This window comes from Solanum tuberosum, unplaced genomic scaffold (assembly GCF_000226075.1).
Source record: "Solanum tuberosum cultivar DM 1-3 516 R44 unplaced genomic scaffold, SolTub_3.0 scf00283, whole genome shotgun sequence".
Taxonomy (NCBI): domain Eukaryota; kingdom Viridiplantae; phylum Streptophyta; class Magnoliopsida; order Solanales; family Solanaceae; genus Solanum; species Solanum tuberosum.
Genome location: NW_006239207.1, coordinates 427,014 through 445,180, shown reverse-complemented (window position 1 = coordinate 445,180; position 18,167 = coordinate 427,014). Strand labels below are relative to the sequence as shown.

Below are 18,167 nucleotides of genomic sequence, written 5' to 3'. Positions count from 1 at the left end.
GCATATCAATAAATTTTATCAACAGCCAAAATCCTCTTTTCTTGGGAAGTAAAATCATAAACACAAAACAAAACTTTTATTTGATCATAGATTTCAAAAAAAAAATATTAAAAATATTGTTTATCCATGAAATTCGATTACTTTTGAAAATTTATCATATTTCTTTTTTTTATATTTCAATTAAATCTATGATAGAATGCTAGAAAAGATTAAAAAACTGTTATATCCAAAAGACAAACCAGCAAAGCCATGACATCATTTAATTGATCACCACGACAAAACCTTCTTTTCCACCACTCCTCTTACTTGGATACTTCCAGTGTCTTAACACCTTCTAGATTCTTATCTTATACAATAAATTTCTTCCACCTATGCCATGACATCATTGCCAAATTTTTTTTTACTGATTGTGCTGTCCCTATCAGCTTTCGCGCATTTCAATTAATCTCACAAGATATGATAACTCTGTCTACCAAGTTTAGGACGGATAAAAAGAATCACCTAATGTTCATCATTATCATTCTTTTTGGGATTCATAATGGTAACAATTCGAATCAATTTACGTACATTTCAATTATATATTTGAACATCATCCACCAAAACTTAAGCAAGTCTTAATTTTTTTTCTTTTTCATCTCTCTATTAAATTTAAAAACTTGTCTACATTATTTATATTTATTTTATTGACCATTAAGCTACGCTTTGAATGCAACATCATTCTCACTCTTGATGACCAAGACAACTCATTCTTTGTCCCCACATACTTCTTACATATCTTGGCCTTATATATAACCAATCACAAGGGTTATTATAATCAATACCAATATTACACACCTATCCACAAAATCCACTTTCCTCTTTTAAGTTTCAAACAATATCAAAAGTACAAGCTTGTACCAAAAAAAATGTCAAGTACCAAGAAAATAGAGTTGATCTTCATTCCTAGTCCAGGAATTGGCCATTTAGTGTCCACAGTAGAAATGGCAAAGCTTCTCATAACTAGAGAAAAAAACATGTCCATTACAGTTCTCATTATCCAATCACCTCATGACAACAAGCTCCCTTCTTATATTCAATCATTAACCAATTTCAGCTCAAGTTTGAAATTCATTCAACTCCCTCAAGATGACACTGTTTTGCAGCTACGCAAAAGTAACCTTTTCACCTCCTTTATTCCTGCTCATAAGCCTGCAGTTAGAGATGTTGTAGCTGAAATTATCAAGTCACAATCAAATATTACACTAGCAGGTATATATTTCAAATTCATTCCATGTATGATTATTTAACTTTATCTGTCCAAAGCTTTGGTTCAGTAATAAGCGATGTTGCTTAGATTCTTCAAAAATGTCGACGGGTGTGTGTCGGATACTCCAAAAGTAGTGTATATAATTTTTTGGAGAGTAACATAGGTGATAAGCACACAACTTGTGATTTATAGACTAGATGCATGTCATGAGTTCGACCACTACGGCAAAAAAAAAAAGATTGGTACTTCCTTCCGTCCAAACTTTATGATACTTATTGGATTTCGAGATTCAAATAGTTTTTCTTAACTATGATATTTTAATGTGCCTCTTAAGTATTTAAAATTATTGGTTATTGTGACTTATTATATTTTTCAAGTAGTTTTCAAATAAGAATTTTATTTCCAAAAGCTTAAAGATTCTATTTCTGAATTCATTGTCAAAATTTAAAAGTTTGACTCTCCGAATCCAAATGATGCCGCCTAAATTATGACAGGGCGAGTATTTAAGTTGAAAGGGGTGTTCCCCCCACTACACCAACCTTCTCAATTTAACGCGACTAGAGAAAGTATTTCAATGACTTTATTGTTATTGTGGGTAGAGTAAAGCTTAGTTTTTATTTTTTATGCTACAATGATAGTTTTGAAATTTTAGTCTTTCGATGGGTAAAGTTCTAGTAATTATATGCGATATTAACGTGCAGGTATTGTCATCGACTTATTTTGCACCTCTATGATAGACGTGGCCAATGAATTCGAGCTACCAACCTATGTTTTCTACACCTGTGGTGCAGCTCCTCTTGGTCTTCAGTTCCATATGCAGAGCCTTAGTGATGACTTTGGAAGAAATATTACTAATTACAAAGATGACCCTGAAGCAGAACTTTCTATATCAACATATTTTAATCCATTTCCTGCAAAATGTTTGCCCTCTGTCATGTTAGACAAGGAAGGAGGTTCCACCATGTGTCTTGACCTTACAAGAAGGTTTCGAGAAACAAAAGGTATAATGATTAATACCTTTCTTGAACTGGATTCTCACGCGATAAACTCCCTCTCACGAGACAAGAATATACCACCGGTATACCCTGTGGGACCGGTATTTAACCTTAATAGCGTTCAAGGTGAGAACTTGAGTTCATCAGACCAGAATATTATGAAATGGTTAGATGATCAACCCCCTTCATCTGTAGTGTTTCTCTGTTTTGGTAGCGGAGGAAGTTTTACGGTAGAGCAAGTTAAGGAAATAACATATGCTCTCGAGAATAGTGGGTGTCGGTTTTTGTGGACATTGAGACAACCACCACAGAAAGATGCAAGACTTCCAGGTGACTATGAAAATTTTGAAGAAGTATTGCCAGAAGGGTTCTTGCAAAGAACACAAGGGATTGGAAAGGTATTGTTGTTGTTTTTCTTTCTTTTCTTTTTTTCTTATGGAGCCAGGTCCCTGATCCATATTCAAAGCTCGAACCTGAAACCTTTGGTTAAGACTGGAGGCGCGTTGATTTTATTTTGAATGATTTAAAACCTAGCGTGCTAAAAAGAATAACATTTTATTTTATTTTTAAAAAAAAAACATATCCAATTTTTCATAATTTTATCTTTTGGCTCCTCATTTTCTCACCCTCTTCAAGAATCCATGTTCTTTCTTTTTTTGGCTCCAAATTCCTATATAAACAGTTGAGAGATTTAAGAGTTCTCCGAACTTCTATTCGAGTATACATTACAAAATTTCTAGATGATGCATTGTATTTTGGGAGTACGCTGTCACTCGTTATCTAGATATAAAATCCACTTTGAAGACAGCGCCTTTCATAGTGCGCTATTATTGTTTCACATTGCAACTTCATTTTATCTTTTTTTATTTAATAATCATAGCATCTTATTATTTCCATCTCTACTATTTTTCAACAGGTGATAGGATGGGCACCTCAATTGGCCATTTTATCTCACAGAGCAGTGGGTGGCTTTGTGTCGCACTGTGGATGGAATTCGACTTTGGAAAGCATCTATTTTGGAGTGCCAATGGCTACTTGGCCAATGTACGCAGAGCAGCAAGCAAATGCGTTTCAGTTGGTTAAGGATTTGGAAATGGCAGTCGAGATTAAGATGGATTACAGGAAGGAACCGACAGGGACGATGGGCCAAGAAGTTATAGTGAAAGCAGAGGAGATTGAGAAAGCAATAAGGGAACTTATGGACCCGGAAAATAAAATCCGGATGAAAGTAAGGGAGATGAAGGAGAAGAGCAGAGCAACAACCATGGAAGGTGGCTCTTCTTACACTTCTATTGGAGGTTTCATCCAGAGTATCATGGAGAATACTCAATGATTAGCTGCTTTGATATGTTTTTCCTTGAGCCGAGGGTCTATCAGAAACAACCTCTCTACCTCTACAAGGTAGGGGTAAGGTTTGCGTACACTTTACTCTCCCCCGACCCCACTTGTGGATTACGTAGAGTATGTTGTTGTTGTAATTTGATCAATAAAGTTGGTTCTGTACCCTCGTTTCTAAGCTACTAGTAAAGGTTGCCCGTGCTGAGCACGACCAAGATTGTATTAGTTGTTATAATATCTTTTTTAGCTCAATTTGTTTCACATGACATACAAATACTTCAAATAGTTTTTAGCTCACACGCCCAAGCACATATAGATCAGCATCCCCATTCAAAACGAAAAATTAAGCAAAAAAAAGAAAAGAGGAAGAAGAACCCACTTAAAAGAGTGTTAAAGAAAATAACAAGAAAACAAAATATTTAAGAAAAAAAGAGTGAACAAAAATGAAAGAGAGAAGAAGAACCCACCATAGAAAGAGTGAAATTTCTTTTGTAAGCTGTAATTGTCATGGAATCAGCTCATCAAAGTGAAAGCAGCAACTCAACCGATGTTCCAGCCTGCTTTCTGTTGAAGAGTAGTTAATCTCTACTCTCTGTAGTTATGATCAAGCTGATATTACTTCCAAGTCTTAACTGAAAAAAACTTAGTGCTTTTAAAATTATTGTGTATAACTTTTAATTACTTGATCTCGATGTTTATGTTGTACCTATATAAATGGTCTTCTCAAGCCTTCTATATTACAATTAAGAAGTATCTGCAAAGGCATGCAACTCAGCAAACAAGTTTATTTACAAGTTAATGGATGGGTCTGGTTAAGCCATATGAATGGTTTGATGTGTCATCACTTTCAGTTTCCTCGGACATACAAAACGAAGATAGAGATGAGGTAGAATTCTTACTACATTCTTTAATTTCAAGACCTTATCTATAATCCAATAACTATACATATGTCAGGCTATACTAAAGAATTATTGCATAGTATGAGTTTAAAGAGCCAAGTCTAATGGTTAAAAAAAAAGAAGCTATTTTCTAAGTTGCTCTACTTTTGATCTCTTATCAACTACATAGCAGAAGCTTAAGTTGTATAATTTGCTGGTTTTCCTTGAAAATCTACAGCTTGATGTTGTTTCTATAATATTTGCATGAAAATGACATGTAGTTCCTTTCATTTTTGATTCTTCATCATAACCCCTTCCACTTAAGTTCATCTAATTGTTTCTAAACATCGAATCTATGCAGAGGTTTGATCTGACAGTTACTGCCAAGGAATCTACTTTCTAATCATTCTTCATAGTGCATGTTTATTATGAGCTTTCCATTTGTCAGCTGAAGCATGTTAATTTATATTAGTTTAGGCTTTTTGGTAGGTCAAAAAATAAGCAAACGTTACCAATAATCATTAATGATCAACAACGGAAATCATGAGTTAATGGCAGATTTTGTGCTTACTTAAGCTGGTTAAAGATGGCTAGCTAGAAGTGCTAATAGGAGAATTGCATCTTCCAATCGAAACAGGTAAACTTGTTCCATTCAATGTAGGCTTTCAATATCATCTTTTGGTCCTTTACAAGTGGTTCCATTTCTATTCGATATGTCCAAGAATATACTTAGGGTTCTTTAGGGTGTTGAACCTTGCTATTATATTCGAGGATACACTTCGTAAGCACTTATGGGTCACTTTATCATATGGGAGTAAAAATCAAGGTACATCATCATTTTCAAGAGGGAGAAGAGTTCCTTTGTTCCATAAGAGGGACAGATGTGCCACGAATGTCATCTCATAAATGGATACCACTATTGTAAGGTCATAACTGGAAAAAAAATGACAAATACCTTCCTTTCATTTTATTGCCACAACTTTTTACGAGGTATTTTTTTCTTTCCAGATCTGTTGTTTGTGCTTTCATTGTTCATTGTTGACAAATATATTCATCTTAGTAACCATACAAAAAAAGCTAAGGGAGACGGTAGTCTCATTAGTGCTTTCAGACACTTGAGAACAAAAGGGAAAAATTGGTTGAATACATTTGATAGAAACAAAGGGTAAATTTGGTTGTAAACCACGATGTAGAGTTAGCTTACAAAGTCGAGAGTAGTGTATGAAGAGGAGAAACTGCAACAAAAAGCCTTAGCTACAAGTTGCTTACAGTTATTGACTTATGAAAAGAACAAAGTTTCAACTGGTTAAACTTACTTCTCAGTGCCGGATCTTCTTTGTACAGAAATATTAGGCACATGGGCACAAGCCATCTAGTAAACGGTTACTAGAGTGATCAGCCTAACCTTCCATTGCCTTAACCAAGTTTCCTTTCCCACTCCTAATGTATTTATTCTCCCTTCATCCATACTTTTAAACTTTTTTCTTGATCAAGACAGGAAAACTTTACCTAAATATAAGGATTTTTTTCTCATCTGTTTGCACATTGCAGCAGAGAAGTTGATAATAATCAAACAACCACACACAAGATGAGTTTAAGGTCAATCCAACTAGAGAAATAGAGGCATTACTTTCTACAAACCACAGGAACCAATCCCCACAATCATCAGTATACTGCATCATAAGACCCTTCAAAGAATCTGAACTGAATAGATTAACATAAACTCAATTGAATCATATTCAAGCAACCATCAAGGAAGAGAGTTTAAAGGAAAGTACCTGTCAGATATAAGTTTGCCCAATACTCAATGTGTTGGTGAAATGTGAGAAGTAAAATCCACTGGCAAATATATCTTAGGATTCTTCGGATCAGGGACCCAATGTATCTCACTCATGTTTGGTTTCTCCACATAGGCCATGGTAAACTCTCCCACTTTTTCTGCCTTGCCTCGCTTACCTGCCCGTAATACATGGTTATTGCGGTTATTGCGAATATAAGAAAAGATGCCATTTTCTAACCGGATGATATCCCCAGGCTCAAAAACATCACATTCATCACCCCACATTTGAAAGTGAACCGCAGCTGTCTCATCTGCAACTAGTGCCAAACACGTCTTGTGTTGCCCTTCCAAACCTATCATCCCTTTGTCCAAAACAATAAATTTTGTGTTTATATTGTTCAATGCAGCAGGTACGATGTCTTTTAGAAACTGCATCCTTTGACAATATGATACAATATCTGCAACCAAAAATTTCCAAACTGTCCTAATCACCACAGGCAACAAAAAATTTAACTTTTCCGCACTCTTTTTCAGATCAAGAAATTTAATGATTTTATTCACTATGTATTGGTTATATTTACAATATTCTCCTGATTACGTAATATGTAATCGATTGAAAGGTACATTTTGTTTATAAAATTTGTTTGCATTTCACTAAATTTTCTTAAAGAAGATAACACAACCATCACTTAACAACCATATACTCTTACCTTCATCTACTGGTTATGGTCCAAATAACTAGCTGTGTCACCCACCCCTCTAAAAAAATCTAGAAAACAATTACAAGGACACCCCCCTCCCTAGATTTGCCTAAATTTCTAGCATGAAGTGTAATAAGTAAGCATATATTTCTTGAAAACCAAGTCTAGGAATCATATAAAGAATACAAGGCATCAAATAAACATGCTTGTTAAAGGACTTACATTCTTCTAATAATGAGAAAGAATGGGTCAAATCGAACTGAGTACTCAAGGATCGTTTGGTAGCTAGTAAAGAAGCAACTTACTCAAGTATTAATTTATGAATTAAGTTATACAATGTTTGGTAGCAAGTTAGGAAGTAAGTTATACATGTATAACGTTTGATATGCAAGGTATGACGGAATTTGTATATTATCTTGTGCAGGATAGAAGATGAAATAACTAATACCCGCATAACTAATACATATTTTACTAATACCTGCATAATTCTAACCAGCTACCAAAGGATCCTAATGACAAACTATTTTTCCTAGGGCATTTTATCAAACACATGGAGTGCATAGGCTCTCTATTAGAGAGAAAGAAGAAAACAACAGACTTTATTGTTGAGACTATTGCCCCAATAGTAGGTTCTTGTTTGAAGCATATAGAAGTAATTAGTATTTAAAGATGGTTGAAGGCGTCAATTGGTCAGAAATAGAATGTTATTTCAACTATAATATCACAACTTCCAATTTCAAATGCCAACTACTGAAAAACAGAAACCCAATATAGAAAATCCAAGAACCAATCCAAAACCATCAATGTAAGCTCAAAAACCAACTTATAGGCACAAACTTCATGAAACAAGATTTACCATTGCATAGCATAAGCAGTATTCCATATTCTATGATTTTTTAGTATAATATCACACAACTCCCTCAATGTTCAAATCCCAACTACTAAGGAACAGAACTCCAGTCAATAAAAGTTCATCAAAAAAGAAATCCAAAAACATCAATGGAAGCTCAAAAACTAACTAAAAGACACAAACTTTATGAAACAAGATTTACCATTGCATAGCATAAGCCGTGATACAAACTCTAAGAATTTCCCAGTATAATATTACACAATTCCTCAATGTTTATACACTTATTCTACCAAGAAACAGAAACTCAATTCACGAAAAGTCAGAAAGGATCCAAAATCATCAATTTAAACTCAAAAACCAACTAAAAGACGCAAACTTTATGAAACAACATTTACCATTGCATAGACTAAGCTGTAATACACACAATCACAACTGTGATATATGAAGCTCATATGATTCTTTAGCTACTTCAATCTCTTGTGAAAATGACTGACATGAATGAATGCAGTGGAGTTCGTTAGTTTTGCCTCAAATCTATTTAAGTTGGATAAAGACATACTATTAATTATTAAAGTAGACTAATCCTATATCACCCATAAAAAATGATTAGTATATCTACAGATGATGAATCAAAAGAGCATAACAACGACACTGCCAAAAAAAAAAGCTAATTGACAAAGATACACACTTGTTTAATAAAAAAAAATGCCCTTCTAATTGGTTAATTCTTTTGAATAAGTTTTTGTTTGAGGCTAAGCTTCACAACAAATTAGTTAACTACTGCAATTGAAGTCTCTGGATCCAACAAATTAGTTAACTACTTTCATTACCTTTGAGAATGCAGAATGGATGTGCAGCGCTGCTGCGACGTGCGGCACTGCTGCTTCTGCGACGGCGACCTGCTCCGAGTTGCGAGCAGCGTGAGGCGGAGACTCAAGAGGGACGGATTTCACCTGAGTCGATATTTCATTTTTTTTTCTTTATATATATATATTTAAAACACCGACCGATCGGTATCGTCAATTAAAATTATTAAATACCTTTAATAAATATGGATATCAAGAAATCAATACTATTTAATAATAATCTAAATATACAAACTTCTTGAGGTCGGTGTTTATTAATTTATTTTAATATACCGACCTCTTGAGGTCGATTTTATTTATTAAAATTATATAAATTTAAATTTATTGATTGACAGAGGTTTATCAATATAAAATTTTATATATAATAGATATTGATTACTTCATAATATCAACATCTTTAATTAATAACGTATTTTATAGCTGAACTATTAATATATAGGACTTGATTTGTTAAACTACTCAACGAGTATATATAATCTCATACCATCAATGTATTTCATACATTTTTGATGAATTATCACTCTACCTTTTGCCTACAACATCACAATATGAGAAATCCATTTTAAGTCCGAACATACGAACCTTGATAGAATTTGATATATATAATTTTGTTTAAATCTATAGTTCCCAAAAGACACAAAGACACATTGTTCATCTTACTTGTATTAATTTCCAATTCTAGATCTGTTTTTAGTTTGGGAATTGGCTGTGTCACATGATACTAATTAACAAGCCACTGATTAGCATACAAAACCAGGCTGTCCCTTTAGATATGTCTATAATACCAGGGCCGGCTCTTGCCTATAAAATTTTAGGCATTGGCCTTAGGCCCCCAATTTTTGGGGGCCTCAAATTTTTATAAATAAAAAATTATGTATCTTAACCTCATTCAAATAGAAGAAATTAAGGAAATATTGTTTTGGATTCTTATATTTTTTTCGTTAACACTCACATTATTTATCTTTTGTAACTCTTTTTGCACTTTATTTCTTCAAATCTTTGATAGTTAGAGTAATACACTCTCAAAAATATGAATCAATAGTCGAAAAGTATTTAACAAAGTGCATTACAATTTATTTTTTTAATTTATTTGTTAATTTTCATATTAAAGTAGGTATACCAAGTTATCAACTTTTTGAATCAAATTCTATGATTCTAACTCTTATCTTTAAAGTTTATCAACTATTACTTATAAAATTGTGTTAATAATTCATATAATAATTGTCTCAATAAAAGGATGTTTTTCAATGTTAAATTGATAAAATCTTACTTAAAACTAATAATTAAAAAGTAGTTTGAAATATCATTTATATAAAGATATTAAGTAGTAATTTACATCTAGAAATTTAGAAAATAAATAGATATATATAAAATTTATATAGATTTTAGGCCTCTAATAAAAATTTCGCTTTAGGCCACAAATTATGTTGAGCCACCCCTGTATAATACGTATCTATAACTATAGATTAATGCATTAATTGCATTTAGAAATAATACAATTATTAGTGCTTGGTTTAGATATGGTCAAATTTTCTGGTCAAGTCCATTCTTTGAGAAACATTTAACATTAGTATATATATATGAAAAAGAAGCTCACTTTAACGAGCGTTGCAAGCTTTTTTCTACGAGGGCGCTTCTAATAAAAAAAATTATAAGTATCTAAAGTAATCATATGAACAAAAAATAATTTGTTAGAACTGATAAAATTTCAAGCAAAAATAAAATTACAAAAAACATCGTGGATAATCTCGAATTAGATCATGAAATATTAAAAAAAAATTAAACTGAAAAAGTTTTACTTCTTCTACAAAAACTAAAAATACATTCCTGATAAAAGGTTTAAAATAAAATGTACAGCCTGAGTAAATGAGCAAGTACAACTGATCACAGCGTAAATTCTTGAACAATTCGGGTCAGCTCAAAACCCGACTCCAGCCGCCCCGAACCCAAATGTAGCTCGTCGATGTGGCTCAATCTTCATATTCTTCCAGAAACAAGTCTCCGGCACAAGCTTAGCCGTTACCCCTGCCGCCGTCCTCATCGGCTCCGACTTGCACCTTGTCAACACTAACGGCTCGTAAGCCACTGCGTTTACCAGTTTCTGCTCTATCATCGTTGCCATGGACATGGCCGGCGAAATTCTGGTCGCCGGAAAAGAACACGATGACCTTGGTGGTTGTAGAAGGAGGTGTTGTTGTTTACTCTTGTCAATGCTTCGCCTTCTCTTTGGATCCTCGGGAATTTCATTCTTCTTCTTCTTCTTCACTGTTTTAGCTTGTTTCAGTTCGGTGCTGCTGTATACCCACGTTTCCTTGGAAACTTCCATGGATAGTTTGGGTTCGCACATCATTAGCAGCAAGCAATCTGGAAGAATTGATTCGTTCTGTTGTTTTCTCGATTCTTTTTCGATTTCATTGTTTGAAAATGCTGCATCAGATTTTGCTTCTTCTTCTTCTTTGTGTTCGTGTTGAATTTGCTTTGCATCTTCTCTATCAATGTGTTCTAACAAGAGTGTTTCTTCAATTACCTTTTTTATAATTGATTTGAATCTCTCTTCTTCTGCATCTTCGTCCAATGTTGCATCTTCTTCGTTTTCTGAGAAAGATGAAAAACTCTGAATGCTGCTGGTTTCTTCTTCTTTTTTCTCTGATTCAAGGAGTTGATTATTTGTTTGATCAACAATGGAGTTTACTTCTACTGCTGCTGCTGCTACAAGTGCCTTTATCACACTCTCTTGTTCCTCTGTTTCTGGTGTTAATTCATGGCATTTGAGCTTTTCTTCATCTTTACTACTTTCTGCTTCTGCATTCTCTTCATTTTCCACAAGATCTACAGAAACACAACTAGTTTCCTGTAGTACTTTGCATTCGATGTTTTCTGTATCTACTAGTTCTTCCACATCCGCATTTTCTCCGATTTCTTTCTCATCTTCTTCAACTTCTTCATTAGTTTCTTTTCGAGCAGGTGATTCCCAGAATCGATTAGTAATATCCGCCATTTTCATAGGATCAGATCGACATCTCATTAGAAGCAAAGCATTTTTAGGTGGAATGCAAATGCTAACTCTGGCTTTCTCTTCCTTCATTTCAACACTCCCATCTTCATGATCCTTAAACTCAATACCTTCAAACACATGCCTTCTTGAGCTTCTCATAGTACTTTGCATTTCCTCCATTTTCTCGTCTTCCTCTTCCTTCACATTATTCGTCACCACCAACTCAATCCCTCTCGTTTTGTCATCTGCTTCACCATCTTGCAATGCAACTAGCCATCTAGCAACAACATCCTCACATCTCCTCTGCCCATTATTATTATCAACTTCTCTAGATCCATTAACTTTATCCTCTTGTTTTCCTTTCTCATTCGAAAAACACGAAGACCGACATGGAAACAAACAGCTAAACTCTCTCAAAGCTTCATATATCGTCACTGGCAAATGTACCCATCTCTGATTTCTATGCGCCACCGCTACCGCCGCAGCACATTGATCTTGCGCCTGTAAATGCACACTAGAACTCCTCTGATTCTGAATCAAAACTCCCCTTTCTTCTTCCAACTTCCTGAAACTTATATCACTCCTTCTATTAGACAAATTCCGTGTTTGCCTAACTTTCTTCTTCGTCTTCATTTTCACCTGACCAATACAAGTCACCTTCGGAGACGAAGGTTCCGGGTTATCAAAACCCGACCCCCGTTTCTTTCCGGTGGTAGTAGGAAAAGTAGCTGGGGATTGTCCACCTTTAATACTGCCATTAGCTTTAAGCCTCCGGCTAAGGGAAGTGGGAAGAGTAAGAGGTGGATCATGCCGAGCATGGCTAGGACTAAGCATGGATTTGGTAAGTTTCATTGAAGAAGAAGAAGTAGAAAGGGTACAATAAAACAGATGAAGAGTTTTCACTAGTAATGGGATAATGGTTTCTTTGTATTCAGCACATTGTTGTTGTAGGTAGCCATGGATTGGGGATCCATGTGGGGTTTGAAAGTGTAGAAAAGCTGTGTTTTTTGTGGCAGCAGAAACAGAAAATGCAGCAAAAGGAGATGTGCGTGTGGAGTTTGTTGAAAGCAAAAGCTATGGGGGAAAATGGGAAGATGATTGAAATGTTGTTTGTCTTTAGATGATTATTGGGGTAGGGCTAATTGCCTAATGTACAATGTAACTCTTTTCATCTCGACACGACACAAATAGCTTTTCGAAAATAATATTTCTACGTTCATAAGGTAATATAAGATCTGCGTATATTCTATTCTACTCAGACCTACTTAGCGAGACTTCACTAAATATGTTGTATTTTGATTTAACATAAAATTTAAGAAAGTAAATAAGACTGGTGAATCTTACGTTCTTAAGATAAAAATATGTAAAATGTATCAAAATATCATATAATTTTATGATCTTAAACATAAACATAGGAAGATGATTGAAATGTTGTTTGTCTTTTAGATGATTGATGGGGTAGGGCTAATTGCCTAATGTACAATTTAATATTGCCAGATTCACAGTAATGACAAAAAGGGAACTCTAATCGATTAAACAAAGCCCAAAACATTAGCCATAATTAGAGAGATTAGTAAATAACATCATGAAGTCTCTCAACGGTAAACTCGCCAACAACAACAACAAAGTGAAATCTGAGTTAGTGTACATAAATCTTATTTCTATATTCTAGAGGTAGAGTCGTAGAGAGACTGTTTTCGGAGAATCTTGGATTCTAAGTGTAGTAAATCAAAATAGTAACGAAAATTAAAATGGTAATGCAGAAAACATGACAAGTAATAAAAAAGTAACCTTCATGATAGGAACAATAACCTCATCAAAATAGTGCAAGCTAAAAACACGATAAACAACAAAATGGAACATCTAACAAAAATTATAATTTATATGAATAAAGTTAATACTATGACAAATACGGTGCTTCAGCCTATCACAAAGCCTAATCCTATCAAAAAGTATGAAAATGCTCCCCTATCTCCTAATTTTCTACTCTAATCGACAACCTCAATTTAATTTCTCCTCATTCTCATCCCAAAAACAATATAAAGTGTAATTTTGCAAAAACGAACTCAGAATTATTAATTTATGAGTTTCGATCATAATTTAAGCCAAAATCCATAAAGCCGCAACCTATATAGCATATTAAAACGTCCTCTTTAGTCTAGCTTGCATAGCATGTGCTACTTCTAAGTTTGGTTGTCATATTTCACTAGATCAGAAGATGGACTTTGAGTATAATAATAATAATGTCTTCTCCGTTTCATTTTATATGAGTTAGTTTGATTTGATACAGAATTTAAGAAAGAAAAAAAGATGTTTAAAACTTGTGGTGTAGAATAAATGATAAATGTTTGTGTGAGTATAAATCATTTCATTAAGGGTAAAATAAATATCTTAAAAAATAAATTATTACCTAATATAAAAAAATATCATTCTTTTTTAGACAGACTAAAAAGAAAAAGTAAATCATATAACTCGGGAGAAAGGGAGTAATAAATAAAGGTCATCTATGTACGAGTCAATTCCTTCGTATGGTGACAAAAGGGAGTTATTTGGATGGTAAACATTGTCATCGTGGCAGTGGTATAATCGTGATTAAACAGCATTTTTGGGGTGAATTTGAAGGAAGCTCACATGGAAAAAGAAGGAAGTGAAAACAAAAGAATCCAAGAGTGCACGTGACTTTTGCTAGTCCTCTCTAAAAGAAGCATAACTCTATCTCACGCTTCACCTATGACCGTGCACTACAATCGCCGGCAACGTCTATGCGGTTCACTTTTACTTGTACACTTGGTTAAATTTTACGTCTTTGACTTAAAAATCAAGAGATATTTATCACTAAGTTTTTAATTTACCCTTATTAATAACTACAATCAATTTTTAAACTATTAAATTTAGTATATGATATATTTTATTTGTTATTCCTTAAAAATGTGTCAAGTTAATATTGAACGAGAAAATAAGAATAAGCACGTTCTCAAATGAGAGTAGGAGTTGTTTTTCACTAGAACAAGTACCTCGTTGTCTGAATTGTTAGCTGAGCTAGATGCTTCTATGCACAACATAAAAAGGTGCGCATTAGACCGCGCGTGAATTATGATAAGCCATTATAGATTTTAATCACCTCTAGGGAGTGTTAGTTCACGTGAATTCAATAGCTTTATCCCATCTTTGGTATATACATTAAGAATTCACTAGTAGCGGGTAATTTATAAGAATGATTTTGGAGTTAGACCATCTGAAATTTTTGAGAAAAATATTGAAAACACTTTTAAATTTGGCATAAATTATTAGTTTTGTTTCCGAACTATTGACAGCCTTAAAAATACTCATTTACTTGACTAACTAAAATTAGGTACACCATCAATCACCCCTGATCTGCAACATGATATAACAAGTGATCTCAGAACATAAAACTCTTAATTAAAAGTTGAGAGAAGTGTTAAAACACCCCTAGAATATAGGAGTATATTTCACTCATATTGCAAATTCGAGGTACATTTAAGTTCAATCAGTCAAGTAAAAACGTGTCTTTAATCTTCAAATAATAGTTGCCTTATAGGGCAAGAGGGAGGGACATAAGAGAATACAAAAGTTAAATTTAATGGATATAATATTTTTATATTTTCACTATAAAATATAAATATTTCGTGCATAGGGAGAAAGTGGGGGTAATGAGAGTGCTTTTGGCCTTACCAAGAGTAAGTTTGTTGAAGAAAAGGACTTTGACCAACATTTACTTCAGAAAAGGACAAATGCACCATTGATTGATGATAGGATAATAAAGAAAAAGAGATATTTCACCAAAAGCACTTTGTTTCCCTTTATTTCACGTAAATAAAAAAAGGTTCTACTTTTGCCTTTAGAAGGAAAATGAAATAGTGAAATGCTTATTATCTCTAGAAAAAACCAAGTAAATATTAAAAGTGACAGCTTGAAACATTTGTTGTATTGTCAAAAATTATAAAAAGCACATGGAAAAGGGATCTTCTATCTAGAGCAAGTTGGAAATGATATCTTGTAATAGCACAACTAATTATGTAGATCTTAAAGTAATTACACTCAATAAAAACAAACAGATTTATATAATTTACTTTTGTTAAATTTAGATCTAATCAATTTTAGAAATAGACAAATTATACACATACTTGGATATTGAGCAATTACCCTTAATTCACCAGTATGTAAATTTGAAAACTGTAATTAAGTTCAGAACATCATAATCTATTTTTCCAAAAACCAAACATCTCCTATGATGTATTACCATCTCCCATGGCACCAGCATGTTATTTTAATACCTCACACCAAACGACCCCTAAAAGTTCAACATGGCCACCAGTTAAAGACAAGACGAGACATAGAAACAATCACGGATAGATATAGAAAAGAAAAAAAATGAGAATGTCCCGAGAATTTACAGGTTGCACAGTTTTCTTCTGAATCCTATATATTCCAACAGAGTGTAAATTGGGTCTGGTTATTCTGCAAAGAGATGATATCGTATACGAGGCAATAGGCATCAAGTATTCAGTGCAATACCAGATTGCATGGGACATTATAGCCTTGTGCACTGAATCCACGTACTGTTGGTTAAGATCGTCCAGTTAAATCAGTCAATTTCTAGCACCACTTTGCCAGGAATTTGTCGTCTATCCTTGGCCTCGTGAGCCTCTCTCACCTGTGAAATTGGGAAAGTTTTATCTACTGGGACTTGAAGCTTCCCAGCCTCAGATAACCGGCGTATCTCATGTAAACCCTCAGCATCAGCCCTCATATAATTCCACCAATATTCTGTATCATGCAAACACAAGAAATGCAATAGTTAAAGCACCTATAAGGCTCAATAGCACAGCTTTTGACACGTCAGTCTCAAGCTATTAACAATAATAAATACCAAATAATAGACAAGCCACAATATTTAACTCAAAAATGTCAGATGAATGACCAAAAAAAGACATTTCTCTCTCTCCAACTGAAACATCAGATGAGTAGTAGGATGCTCTCATGGTGATCACTACGGACACTCTTGACCAAGCATTCTAAACAGTCACATGCTTTTTTTTTAAAAAAAGTGGTCACACGCTACAAGGGAATGAAGTTTCTGCACTTTGAAACCTAAAGTGAGAGTTACCCTGGGCATACTTTATCCTTATTAGCCTATCATAATAAAGAGATCAATATCTCTAAAATAAATAAAAAATGTGAAAAGATGATCAAGGTCAGTCCAAACTGATTCGGTCCACCCAGCAGTTCATTTGAATGGAATCTAGATTAGATATTGGTCAAAGCTAGACTATCTCCTCCAGAGAACAATATATTAGAAAATTATCAATCATAGTGATTCGGTCCACTCAGCAGGTCCGTTACAAATATATCAATAAAATTAATTGCTTTTATCAACAGAAGAAATAGAGAACTATCAAATAGGATTTAGGACCAAAATCACCTTAACAATTATGCATACGGAATTTGTCCTGAACTACCTAAAGGTTATTCCTTGTAGAAAACCTTTGTGAAGGAGGAGGAGGAGAAAGAGAGAGAGCCCAATTAACAAGGAATGGAGGTCAGGCTTGTTATGTTATTCTCACTTACACCTTCTAAAACCTGTTAAATGTTAAGGTCATACAATATCAGAATGACTCTACCGTCGACTTTAAATAAAGTATATGATGTCACTAAATGGACGATGGTTTCTTCATCTTATCTACTTCAATGAAGATCAGTGATCTGTATGTCATTCTCACTGAAAAGTCCTTCTAAAACCTGTCAATATGCATGAAATATGCTAATATTTACACTATTCCAAAAAATAAGGTCATGGCCATATCAGAATGACTATACTATACACTTGAAAAGAGCATCTCAATTTTTTAAATAGATGAAGAAGGTATCATCCCCTGGTTCACCTCTTGCCTTAAAAGATGTGTTAACATAACAACCCAGGTCAATCTAAAACGGCTCTCCAGTTGCTTTATCTACTATTATTCAGATAATAACCTCTGCCTACCTTTTCAACCAATAGTCCAAGTACAAGAAACAACCATGAGATAATGCAACAAAAAGTCTTGAATCAAGTTAGAGCCTGTTTGGATTGGCTTTTCATTTGACTTGTACGCCAAAAGCCATAAGCTAGAAATTTTAGCTTAAGAGCCTGTTTGGATGGGCTTATAAGCTGGTCAAACTGGCTTAAAAGCCAGTTTTTGACTTATTAGAGTGTTTGGCAATTATCAAAGTAACTTATTTTAAGTCAAAAATGACTTATTTTAAGACAAAAGCTAAAAGCTAGGGGGGGGGAGCTTCTTTTTTTTTAACTTAAAAGCTCTTTTATGTTGACCAAGTATATTACCTTTTTGCCCTTAATTCTTTTATACAATTTCCAAATTGCCCATATTGAATTATTATTAGTATTACTATTACTATTCTTCTTCTTATTATTATTATTATTGTTATTAGTATTACTATTACTATTCTTATTATTCTTATTATTATTATTAGTATTACTATTATTATTATTATTATTA

At 33.8% G+C, this 18,167-nt stretch overlaps 4 protein-coding genes across 10 annotated transcripts in view; 1 reads left to right on the top strand and 3 right to left on the bottom strand.

Annotated features, from left to right (window-relative positions):
• Nucleotides 1-789: 789 nt before the first annotated feature.
• LOC102582449 (SOSS complex subunit B homolog) lies at nucleotides 790-8,741 on the bottom strand. 7 transcript variants are annotated; one of them, XR_001474958.1, is made up of 5 exons: nucleotides 8,619-8,741; nucleotides 6,236-6,695; nucleotides 5,774-6,156; nucleotides 4,047-4,211; nucleotides 790-1,188 (listed from the first exon to the last, which is right to left on the bottom strand). XR_001474958.1 is itself a non-coding variant. In XM_006358902.2 (3 exons), the coding sequence occupies exon 2, from the start codon at nucleotides 6,670-6,672 to the stop codon at nucleotides 6,262-6,264; it is 411 nt and encodes a 136-aa protein (XP_006358964.1). In that variant the 5' UTR covers nucleotides 6,673-6,695; nucleotides 8,619-8,741; the 3' UTR covers nucleotides 838-1,188; nucleotides 6,236-6,261. The 7 variants fall into 7 exon arrangements, 2 of the variants coding, with proteins under 2 accessions (XP_006358964.1, XP_015169679.1); XR_368228.2 differs by having other exon boundaries at nucleotides 1,101-1,188; nucleotides 4,047-4,143; XR_368225.1 differs by lacking the exon at nucleotides 5,774-6,156.
• Nucleotides 889-3,831, top strand: LOC102582127 (UDP-glucose flavonoid 3-O-glucosyltransferase 6-like). Its single transcript, XM_006358901.2, has 3 exons — nucleotides 889-1,248; nucleotides 1,948-2,639; nucleotides 3,158-3,831. The coding sequence occupies exons 1-3, from the start codon at nucleotides 906-908 to the stop codon at nucleotides 3,572-3,574; spliced, it is 1,452 nt and encodes a 483-aa protein (XP_006358963.1). The 5' UTR covers nucleotides 889-905; the 3' UTR covers nucleotides 3,575-3,831.
• Nucleotides 8,742-10,394: 1,653 nt separating the features above from the next.
• On the bottom strand, nucleotides 10,395-16,202 carry LOC102593290 (uncharacterized). The gene is made up of 2 exons (XM_006358932.2): nucleotides 16,065-16,202; nucleotides 10,395-12,723 (listed from the first exon to the last, which is right to left on the bottom strand). The coding sequence occupies exons 1-2, from the start codon at nucleotides 16,200-16,202 to the stop codon at nucleotides 10,573-10,575; spliced, it is 2,289 nt and encodes a 762-aa protein (XP_006358994.1). The 3' UTR covers nucleotides 10,395-10,572.
• LOC102581800 (reticulon-4-interacting protein 1, mitochondrial) overlaps nucleotides 15,802-18,167 on the bottom strand; it is an 8,360-nt gene continuing 5,994 nt past the window's right edge. The window contains exon 7 of the mRNA XM_006358900.2: nucleotides 15,802-16,437. Within this exon, the coding sequence (XP_006358962.1) occupies nucleotides 16,256-16,437 (182 nt within the window). The 3' untranslated portion in view covers nucleotides 15,802-16,255. The remainder of the gene's footprint in view (nucleotides 16,438-18,167) is intronic.

Excerpts from the sequence above, each read along its gene's own strand:
- LOC102582449 (XM_006358902.2), bottom strand. The coding sequence starts at position 6,672 with ATGCAGTTTCTAAAAGACATCGTACCTGCTGCATTGAACAATATAAAC.
- LOC102582127 (XM_006358901.2), top strand. The coding sequence starts at position 906 with ATGTCAAGTACCAAGAAAATAGAGTTGATCTTCATTCCTAGTCCAGGA. Across the intron at positions 1,249-1,947 it reads ATCAAATATTACACTAGCAG|GTATTGTCATCGACTTATTT; the intron begins GTATATATTTCA and ends ATTAACGTGCAG. Across the intron at positions 2,640-3,157 it reads GAACACAAGGGATTGGAAAG|GTGATAGGATGGGCACCTCA; the intron begins GTATTGTTGTTG and ends ATTTTTCAACAG.
- LOC102593290 (XM_006358932.2), bottom strand. The coding sequence starts at position 16,202 with ATGTCCCATGCAATCTGGTATTGCACTGAATACTTGATGCCTATTGCC. Across the intron at positions 12,724-16,064 it reads AGAAGAAAACTGTGCAACCT|CTTTTGCTTTCAACAAACTC; the intron begins GTAAATTCTCGG and ends TTTCCCCCATAG.